At 43.6% G+C, this 11,388-nt stretch overlaps 1 protein-coding gene across 2 annotated transcripts in view; it reads right to left on the reverse strand.

Moving 5' to 3' along the window:
- The window catches only part of RSPO2 (R-spondin 2), a 142,627-nt gene extending 131,656 nt beyond the window's left edge, over positions 1 to 10,971 (reverse strand). Inside the window, exons 1-2 of one of the 2 annotated variants that reach the window (XM_017650403.3) lie at positions 9,838 to 10,971; positions 9,185 to 9,446 (exon numbers count right to left, since the gene is read on the reverse strand). In XM_017650403.3, the coding sequence (XP_017505892.1) occupies positions 9,185 to 9,278 (94 nt within the window). In that variant the 5' untranslated portion in view covers positions 9,279 to 9,446; positions 9,838 to 10,971. Of the gene's footprint in view, positions 1 to 1,021; positions 1,124 to 9,184; positions 9,447 to 9,837 lie in introns of those variants that run through there. The other variant, XM_037010925.2, reaches the window with a different exon arrangement.
- Positions 10,972 to 11,388: the final 417 nt, after the last annotated feature.

The raw sequence follows: 11,388 nt of genomic DNA on the forward strand, positions 1-11,388 counted from the left end.
TTGCTCACATTTTTAGCAAGCACTTCATGGAAAACATTCTTTGAAAAAAAACAACAAACTAACGTTTTCCAAAGTGACTGTAGGTGCTGGAAGCCGCTTCCAGGTTAAGGCACTCCCTAGCTTTAATACCCATCTCACAGATACTATAACTATGAGGTTTGTGAAGTTTGCCTTTTGTCAAAAGGAGAGCACGGACCCAAACCCGAAATACTCGATAAGATTGAAAGCTCTCTTTCTGGGTTCCTTTTCTCCCTCTCTGGGGTGGGGGGTGCGAGGGGGCGCCAAGGTGACCCCAGCTTCAACTGTGGAGGTAGCAGAGCAGGTCTGCCATGTGAACTAACGGGGCAAAGGCAAAGCGAGCCCAGATCCTACGGAACTTCCGGGAGCAAAGCACAAGAAAAAGAACGCAAAGTGCGCCCTCTATCGTTCCATGAGTTTTAATTTGCTGAGTGGCTGCTTGGCAAGTTGTATCCAGCCATCGGTGAGAGACGAAGGCCATCGTGGTAGAAAATTCTAAAATGTGCTGACCCAGAAAATTCTAAAATCTAACAGAAGCCCACTCGGCCACGATGGATGAGTGTTCAGCCCAGTTCTGACCAGTCTAAACAGATAGCATGAGACATGCCAGTTACATCAATGCCATCACCCCATATCATCAGCCGGGAAATTGCAATACTGTTTCTAAAAACTATATTACTGTTTGGTTAGTGAGATAAAAATTAGACCCTATGAGAAGAGAGTTTAACAAAACACCATATTCTGTGTATTTTGTACTTTCATAAAATTTTTAAGGGAATGGAGAGAACTTAATAACTATTGTTCAATTTAACAACTATTGTCTTTGAGAAAGGGGTTATTAGTCAACTATTTACTGAAATAAATCTTGAGCTAGTGTTTCCAGTGTATCCTCATATTGTGAGGTATACACATGGCAAACGGATGAAAACTCACACATGGAAAATAAACTTTAAGAAAACAAATGTTGATATCAGTTTGAAGCATGCTAATTAAAAAGCTCTACCTTTTATTTCTTTAATCAGTGCTCCTTAACCTGTTGAGGGAAAGAGATGAATCATGGCCTTTTTGAGACTTCAGTGAAAGCTCTAGATCCTGTCTTCACTCCCTAAAAAGAAAAAGGTTTTGCTTTTAATTTCAGGGAACTCACAAAAGCCCTGGGCCCATCTTGGATCCCAAGAAACCCTGCTGAAAAGAAATGTGCTGAATAAACTAAACTAGTTTATAAGTTCTTCTAATATCTTTTAAGCAGATGATGAAAATTGAAAGGTTTTAAATTGTAAAGGTTTTCCCCAATTGACTAGATAAGAGGGAAAGCTACCTATGATTACTTTCTCTACATTTTAAGAGTGAAAATAAAATATTGAATAGCTTTTCTCTAACCTTGATTGGTTATTTTGATTATGATGGCAACATATGTATGTGTTACATAAGATACATATATACACACTACAAACACACATTTTGATATATATATATGCACAAGCGTGTGCACACACACTTGCTCTGGTTACTGGAGTGCCAGAAATAGAAGAGGTTCCTATAATTCATGATTAAAAAGAAAACAAATAAAAAAATTTAGCAATACTGGGGGTATAGCTCAGGGGTAGAGCATTTGACTGCAAAAAATTGAGCAATATAAATATGCACATTTTTACTGTTTCCCCTTTTGGTCCTCCTGAACCTCAGTTACTGCCCCCCTCAGCCATCAGTTACCTAATAACAGTTACCCTGTTAGCAGAATTATGAGTTGTAGAAAATACTGAACCTCAATAAGTCTGTGGTCCAAAGAACTTTAGAATGGGTTAAAAGATTATTATTTTTTAAATGAATATTTATGTTAAAAGTGTACTGTGTACAGGAAAACCAGTGAATTCAGGAGGCTGGATTCTAGTTTGAGTTGTCTTCTACTTAATGGTTAGTTTTCAAAAATCACACATTTCAGTAAGCTGTTCACCTTCCTTATAAGTCAAACTGGTCTCACCTCCCTCAAAGAGTAGTGAAATGACCTCACTCTCCTGGAAGGCACTAAACCAAAACACCATGTCATCTATTTGCACCTACTGAAGAACTTATTCTAAAACACAAGTGTGCATGCTTGCATGCATACACACACACCCCTAGATTTTTCATACTCTGCATAGCAATATTATACTGAAATCAAACATAACACATTGAACATTTTTCTGCACTAATTTGTTATTAATATGATTGCATTTTAAGAAGATTAGTAGCATTTCCCCTAAATGATTATTCATATGCATGAAGTGTTTTGGAATGAAAAATCCCTTATTGATCCTTTCTCTAGAGGAAGTGTTTTTAAAATATAGGTTACCCACCCCTAAGAGTTTTCCCTACGTTGTCCCAAACTCACCCACTGTTTGGGATTCTCTATCATTCAAATAATCAATAGGCATACAGGTATACAAACAGACACTAGTGTGCTCTGTGAAATTCTGAAGATTATCAGAAGAAATCTCAGAAGGAGCAGTGGGCTGGGGGTGCTTTTATACCTCAGTGTTTTTTGTTTGTCCTTAAACTCTAAAGAAGAATAAGGAGATTATGCCTATTATCATTCAAAACTTGTGCAAAAACCTTCCTATTAAGTCATCAAAATTATTTTAAGGACAGCAAAGTTTCATGGCCAATGACTTTTGTTCAGCCATGATTTGTGGAGGAAGCACTCTATTACAACTATTTTGGAGATTATTAAGATAAATTCTGCCATAGAGGAGCTTAAAATACAGGAGCAATGAGACATGGGGTAACATAAGCAAAATAAAGGGAAAGTAAAAGTTTTGAAGAGTAGCACAAAAAGCTAAAAGCAAAAACAAAACCTATGAGGGGGTAATTGATTTTGGCATCCAAAAAAAGGTGAAAAATTCCAGGAAGGCTTCGTTGAGGCAGTGACATTTTATCTGGACACCACAACATGCTCAACAACATGAAAACATATGGCATGCATGGGTATGAAATAATCTGGGGTAGCTTAAGTGGATAGAGTTTTCAGGGTGGTGGAAGGTTGGAAACAGGTTACAGTCAGATGGTGGGGAACTCCTGAATGCAGCAGGAAGAAGATTGACATTCATTCTGCCATCAACTGGGGTTTATTAACAGAAGTAACGTGATTCGATCTGTGGCTGAGAAAAGTTCAGTATGGCAGCATTGTAAAGAATGAAGTGAAGGAAAAGTTGATGCTGGAGAATGAGGCCGTGAGGGTCTGAGCTAGGAAATACCTTTGGGAATGGAAAGAATGGAGTGGATAGAAACAACGTTTCTGAGGCAGATTCAACAAGACTGGATGAACCAATAAAAAAGACTAGAAAAGTCAAAGACCACAGTGAGGCTTCCAGCCTGGACACACAGGAACCCCATGGATAGATTTAAGGAACACGGGCAGAGGAACGGGCGCTACTGTGTTTGAGAGACATCACAGAAGAGGAAATGAGGTGTCAAGTGTGAGTGTGCATAGACTGGGCTATCTACCTGTACATAAGTGTGCATGGAAATACCCATCCATATGGCAATAGTGGAGAAATCAGGGGGTAATTAATCTGAAGCTAAAAAAACAAACAACAACAAAAAACAATGTTGGGTATGGAGGTGAAGGGCTTTATGTGGAAATACCAGTTGAAGAAACAGGGATGGGTAAAATCCCTCAAGGGGGAGAATAAAGGTAAAGAAATATTGGTCAATACCTACGCTGAATGAGGGGACGAAAGAAGAGAAATGAGCTGAGTGTGGGAGGCAGAACAGGAGAGCAGTGTCACGAACTGAACTGAAGGAAGAGACTTTCTCTGGGAAGTGGTTGCTCCAGAGGAATGAGTAACAGAGCTCCGCGGCAGCGCTGGTGGTGGGCAAGGAGCAGGGCGTGGAGTATGAAGAACCGCAAAGATAAATCCAGCGGTGGAGGTGGAAGCCAGATTGCAACAGACTGAAGAGTGGATGAAAAGGGATTATTAAGAGAAGGGAGAGGTAGACACAGGAAAAAAAATAAAGGAAGAAATTGAAAATTCTTAATTAGGGTGATTGCAGCATGCTTGCAAAAAGGGTGACTGATGCACAAAGGTCCTAGAGGAGAGAAGAATAGGTGGAGGGTGGGCCATGGGAAGAACAAAAACACTATCCTCGCTCATTCTTCCTCTTCCTCCTCTTCACCCTCTTTCTCCTTCCCCTGTCCCCATCCTTTCATCCTGAAAAGGACAGCTGAGAATATGAGAGTCTTTTTTTAGTTATGAAGACCTAATCCTCTATAGTTGTACTATCCGCACCCCCTCTCCAAATACACCCACACCCCTAAACATAAACATATGTACACACACACCTTCCCTGTTGTGTGTAAAATTACGTATCTCATATAAGTACTTTTGTATTAATTAGCACCGTTATAAAAAATTATAAATATAGATATGCAATACTACCTAGTGGCCAATTCTTGGTTGTTGCAGATAATGGGAAAAAATAGTGAACATCTTGACATTAAAAAAAAAAAGGAAATTTAATATTTTCTTCCCAAAGCTTACTACCTCCTTTTAGCAGAGTGCTTATCAAATGTTATATCAAGTGATTTATGGCATCTACTTCTTGTCTTGGAAGGGGTAAGAATACTTGTTTCCAGAAAAAAAAAAAAGATTTAAAAGGCAGTCAGTTGTAAAGAAAGTAGCAAAAAGTAGCCTGGATAATCCATAAACTGGCCAGTTGGTCTCTGAATAAGCCAAGAAGTAGTTTTGCATTAAGGAATAAAAAGTATCATTTCCAACTTGTGTTTTCTGCAAATATTGGATTCTACCCAAGCTGGATTTATAAGCAGATAAAGTTGGAATTAAATGGAGGTCCTGGGGGAATGTCACCCATTCGGAATCATTTCCAAGTTTCACCAGCATAAGATATGGGTTGAGGTACAACTTTCTAACCTTTGTGCACTCATAGGACACCAGGCAGAAAAAAAGAAAAGAAAAGAGTAATATTATATTGGAAGAAAAAGCGACTCATTAACAAAAGAGTGAAAGAAAAAAACACTTACAATGCAATATTAAACATCACATGAGCTTTTCTGAAATACTCTGGAATTTTAAAAAGTGAGCATACAAAATGTATTTTGAAGATTTTTTGTTTAAGTGCAGGTTAATATGTTCCATGTACCATTTTGTATTTTTGAAGGAGTATCAGGAGAAATAGCTATTCTTAAAAATACTTGTAAAACCAAATATCTCCAAATCTCCTCATAAATTTTTAAAATACAAATTAATTTAGTCCTTTAAGGTTTCAGAGAAAATGTTTATGTTTTTTTTTTTACCAACTTCAGTTGCCAGGAACATACCACACTATTTGTGATGAACACTTAAGTTTCATGGAAGAAGCCAAATCCAATCTCAGGAAAATGAAATGCAATGAAAGGAGAAGCTGAGACGTCAGTACCCAAAGGGCTGCAACAGGAAACACTTGTCACACCACGCCCCCTGCCAGCCGACCCCCAGAAACACCAGTTATATGTCTGGGATCTGTGCTGCTTTTAAAGAGTTTTATCAAGAAGTTTTCCTAAATCCCTAATTAAAATGTGACTGTGCATACAAACAGAGTGAAGGAAATATAAAATTAAGTCACCACATACCAAGCTCAAGTAATCCCGGAAAACCATAATAAAGTTATGATTTGTCTACCCACCTTTCAGTGAATTTAGCCTGAAATGTGGCTTGCAACCATTCCAAAAAAAAAGAATCAAATAACCCAGTATACCATACAAATAAATCGTAAGAGTTTCCAAGAAAGATAGAGGCAGTAGTGCCAACAGTCGCTAATAATGACCATGTTTTTGGGGGTGGTGAGGGCAATGAATTATGACTACCACCTTGTAGACAAAAGGTGAATTGTCAATCAGCTTTTCAAAATGTTGGCATATGCCTCTCCTCTACAAGTTATTCATTCTCAGTATTGTATTTATCCCTAACTAATAAAAAATTGCTGCTGCCAGGCCCTGTAGTGATTATCAAATATATTTTGTTTTATGATTTTGTTTCCTAAATAAGGGAAAGAAAGAGTAGATATTGTTTACAATGGTGTCCCCCTTAAAAAGTTTTGTCCCAAAGTAGGAAAGGTCAACATTCTATTCTCTCAATTCTCCAACTCTATTTGAACTAAAACATACAGTTAAATGATATATTTGCTCTCTATTCCAGACTGGGTGCAATTGATTTTAACTGACTAAATTATCTGATCTCTGCCAAGAATTTTATTTCATTAAGAAAATGATATTATAGAGCATCTGAGATCATAGAGCAGACTAAACATAATGCCAAAGGAGTTCTAAGAATGCTCCACAGTGAAGGTTTGATTATTTGCAGATGGAATATGAAGAAAAAAGAGAGAGAATCAGATCCCAGGCATTAGCCTAACCAATCCTGCTATCACGGCTGCCTACATCATAGCACAAAGCCAAGAAAATAACTGATCTTCCAAGCCACACCACCTTCTTTTCTTTAAGACACTAATCACTTTTCTTCCTAGAAAGTAATATTTAACTGCCACTATCCGAGACAAAGGGGAAAGGGGAAATGTTGTACGACAATCGGCTCTAGGATGTCAACTGTCACTGCTGACATGGCTTGGCTTGTAGTCAAGAATTCACCAAGGAACTAATTTAAATCAATCGCTGGGAGCGCCAATTGTTTGGTATGCGCAACAATTGGTGTAGGATCAATCAGGGGACATGGGATCAATTAAAACCAGCTTAAGTTTGTAAAGGGAGACAATTCACACAACCTGAGTTAGATCTCTATTCATTGCACTACTCTCACAATGCAATCCTTAAGCTTCCTTGCAGAGCAGAAAAGCTTACTATCACCCTACACTGTCTAGCCAGTTCTTTAAGTAGTTCCACTTTTAATTAAAAGCACAGTATACCCTTTGTTGGCACAGATAATGTGGTCAATTTTAAGGACCATAGTTATTTTAGCCAGAAACTTGGGATTTGAGAAGGGACATATGTCAAGAAAGGAAAAAAGTACTCTGGGATAGAATTTTTCTTTACTACCTTACCAATTCACATGTACTTGGAAATACTCAAATTTTATGAAATTGAAAAGTTGTTTTGGTAAAAGTTATGATTGCACACTGTAGAACTGAGTTTCTAAATGTCAGCACTTGGGGATATATAAGGTAAATGCTACGAGATTTTGTTGAAGCTGCTGTGAAATAAACAGGTTTTGCCTCAGATACCTAAGAAGGCATAGGCAGGACTGTGGAGATGGCACCGCTGAAAACAGCATGCAGTATGGCTTCTGGCCGCAGGAGTGCTGTAATGTCATTCTCCACCAAATAGCAGCTCCACAGCAAGTGCTACTAAAACAATATGCTTGATTCTTCCTCACTCAGCCACACCAGGCAGTGTGGATAAGACATCACTGCATTAGCAGGTCATATAATAAACAAAAACTTGGCAAAGGGTTTTAGGATATTTCTATATTTCGCAAACTTAAAGCACTTAAGTTTTTCAGCGTGCAACTTTTGCTTACAAGATGGGGAAAAGCCTCTCCAATCACTTTTGACCACAGAATAATGAAAAATTGCCAGCTCTCCCCAATAATATCTCAAAAAATGCCCTAGTGGAGAAAGGAGTCAGCTGGGAGGGAAGGTGAAGGAGGAGATGGAAAGGGGCTTTTCCAAAACTAATATCAAGATCAAACTGTCACAGCCTCTTCTCCCAACTATTTTTGTGCAGAATACAATTCTAAAAATAAGCACTTTCCAAATACCAGAAATGAGAGAAAAAGAGGGAAATAAAGGTATCTTAGAAAGGTATACTGATAAAGTTTCCTCCTTACACTTAGTGTCAATTGGATAGCGGGGGCTACAAAGACACCAGTTATCTTGCGCTCTGCCTTCCCTCTGGCCAGCCAACCTCCCGATCCGCGGCTAGGGGACAACAGTTTAACAAGTTCCTCAAAATCTGGATGTAGGACTAGATTCCATAAAACGAGATATAAACAAATCAAATCACAAGTCGAGTGAGACGTCTATATCCCAGAAAAAAAAAGAAAGATCTGTTAACCTCAAGACAAATTCTAATCTCGAAAAATTTCTAGATGAAGACAACTGTAAGAAGCTATGTCCCTTCCTGTGCAGGTAACTCAACACGTGTGTGTGTGTGTGTGTGTGTGTGTGTGTGTGTGTGTGTGTGTGTGTGTGTGTGTGTGTGTGTGTGTGTGCGCGCGCGCGCTTGCTTGCTTGCTTGCTGGGGGCTTATGTTTAAATCCCCCCAGAAGACTTAATTGCGTTGAGCTGCCCTTCCCCTAAAACGCACTTGGATTAGCTGCAACCACAGCAGGAAGGACGCAGAGGTGCGCACTAAATCCTAGCTCTCTGAAACCTCTCTGAAGGCTTCCACCCTTCAGAGTGGAAAAACGTGATGGAGAGGAAGGGAGCGGTTAACAAGCCGCAAATGAATTTCATTGAGAACAGAAACCTCTCTCTGAAACAGCCGCTTTTGAGGGAAGTAAATGGAGAGGGCAAAGTCGGGCCTTTTCCTCAAAACTTCACATCAAACAGCAGGCGAGCGCTCCCCCAGAAAACCTGTGCACGAGTAGCTGCTCGAGGCAGAAAGTTCAGTCAATCATCCCATCTAGTCCTAGGTTCCGGAAAGAGATCAATGTTGCCTTTCCCCGGACCTGCTGATCCTCCACCTCGATGCGGTCCTTCTGTCTCCCTCTCTGCTCGCTCTCACGCGCGCGCACATTCGCGTGTCCAAGGGATCTGGGGTCAGGATTGGGGGCGCACGTGGGTGGGAAGACAGAAACAGATGAGCTGCAGGGGAGACTGGTAAGAGGATGGAAAAGAGAGAACGGCGATGAGACACAAGAAAATGGACGTCAAACAAGAAGTGAGACCGAAAAAGAGAATCGCTGAGCAGTAAAAGCGCGGCCGCGAACGTGGGCATGGCCCGCACCACTTAGTCCTGAGCGCCCGGCGACGCTCGCTTCTCTGCGCGTCTCGCTCCGGCTGAGGACAGAGAACATTCTGCAGAGCTACGGGACCCGCAAGTGGGGAGCGGTGGCGCGCAAAAGGCGGGTGGAAGGCATCCTCCGGCGCATCTGCGTCCCGGGAGCCCGGGTATGAGGGTGGGTCCCGCGACCCGACCCCCGACCCGTCGCACCTCCGGCAGAGTCGGACCTACCTCGCTTACTGCGTCTCCATCGGTTGCCTTGGCAGTGGCTGTAATCCATACAGTTCAGGATGATGAGAGCAAAGGAGAAGAGGCGAAACTGCATCTGGGCGGTCGGGCGGGGGAGAGGCGCCTCTCAAAGTCGGGGAACTGGAGAGGTCATCCGAGGAGCCGGCGCCGAGCGCGCTGCTGGGGAAGACGCGGAGGGAGAGTCGCCGCGGGCCGGGGGCCGCTCTGGTCAGTGCGGCGCGATCAGCATCTCTCCGCCTTGAACCTGAGGGGCCGGGAGGAGAAACAGCAGGGGTGGAGAGCGCGCCGGGATGGCAGCTGCCTCTTCGCGAGTCCCAATTTAAGGAGGGGAGGGAGGAGGAGGCAAACCCACTGCCTGGCACGAGCCGCGGAGCAGCTTAGCCCGAGCGCACAGCTGCTGGCGGTGTGGAGGGGAAGGTGATTTACAGTCAGTAAATGAGCAACCTCTGCCGAGCCGTAAGCTCCGACCTGGGGGAAAGGGCGTTGTGCGGCGGCTCCAGGGAAAGGAAAACGGTCCAACGGCACCAAAGGCGCAGGGTTAAAGGAGCGCTCTTCGGTCCTTCGGCCCCCCGGTGGGGTACCCGAGCGCCGTGGCCTCTGTGACCGGTCGCGGGTCGCCTACCGGGAGCACTTACACGTCTCACGCGGTGCGGCGTGCCTAGGCGCGGCGCTCCATCCCGGGCTCGGGAAGCCAGCCGCCCGGCTAGCACGTGGGCTGGGGAAAAGTTTGCCGAGACCCGCCGGGAGCGCCTGGCACTCCGGGATTCCGGCTGTCGCCGCGGGTTCTGGGCACGCGAGGGTCCTCGGGACTGGCGGCGCGCCCCAGGAGCGCGGCGGGGCGGGCGCGTCCGCAGCCTCCGGGATGCTGCGTCCCCGCCCGTGAGTGCGATCCTCCCTCGAGGGGCACGCCCGCTCTCGCTCTCTAGGTCCCTATCTAACTGTGCAGTTTCCCCGGCGATCGCCACGGCCACTTCACAGCTAGGGTTTCTCTGTTTCCAAGCTGCGGGAGACGGAACACTCCCGCAAGGCCGGAGGGAGGTGGCGAGCGCACTTTCCGATGGAGACGCAGTAGGGCTGAGGCTCGGGATGCTTCTATAAGTAGGTGGTGCTGTGGTCCAAAGCTTCTAAATCACTGCTGCCTCGGAGTTCCTGGGTCCTAACGCCAGAAACTCTCGGGTTTCCCTGAGGTCCTAAAGAGCCCTAACAGCCTGCTGCCAGCCAGACCCCAGGCGAGTCCCGTCGGGCTCTCCTGGAGTGGGTGGCTAAACTGAAGAACAGCTCGGGTGGGGACGCCCCCTGGCCTTGCCGGACCCGCAGCCCCGCTGCCTTCACCCCAAAGGCGTCCTCTCGGACGCTCTGGGGTCGGTTCCACCCTCAGCGCCAACCTTCCAGCAGGAGGATCTGACTGATGGCTCGCTTCTCCAAGCCTCCCTCCCCAAGCTCCCGGCCCTGACTGCTGCTTCTGACCAGCGGACTTTAAACTTCAGCCACATCCCAAAACATGCCACACCTCTACCCCTTCTTAATTTACGTCTTGGCATTGTTTTATAGGAACATCTGTCAGCGCGGATGAAATTCAAATGCGCCCTCAGTTTAGGGAGTGAAAAGTGTACTTCCAACAGCTTTTGTTTACTTCAGAGGCGTTATTTCTTGACTTTTTCTTCTCCAGGAAAACTTTAAAAACCTGTGATCTCTCTCTGTATGCAGTACTCAAGAAACTGAGGCCTTATTTCTTGAAAGAAATGCTCATTTTTCACCAAAGTGTTTCTCATTTATAACCCTGCCCCTCCCCTCCTCCCCAATTAAAGTCCCCTGAATTAAACTTAGGTCCCTTGGGTTTGGGGAATATTGTGTTTAACAAAGTGTTACATTAAATATACTTGGTGCTACTTGATTTCATTATGGTGAAATCTTCTGTCCTGCACTCATTACTGTAGGAATAAATGTATTTACTCCTTAGGCAAAAGATAAGAATTTTTACTGCTAACCATGGCAGTGAGAATGCTTGTAGATATAACCACAAGCTCGGCATTATATCAGCATTTTGTATCATTTAAACTTCCTTTTCCTATGCTTTCTGTTTCAGGAGATGTTCAAAATGTGGAAACTTGAGACAATCATGTAAAATAATAATATTAGAACAGTCATGTATTCCATCATTGCCGATCCACAACTCTTTTTTACAG

This window comes from Manis javanica, chromosome 2 (genome assembly GCF_040802235.1).
Source record: "Manis javanica isolate MJ-LG chromosome 2, MJ_LKY, whole genome shotgun sequence".
In the NCBI taxonomy this organism is placed as follows: Eukaryota; Metazoa; Chordata; class Mammalia; order Pholidota; family Manidae; genus Manis; species Manis javanica.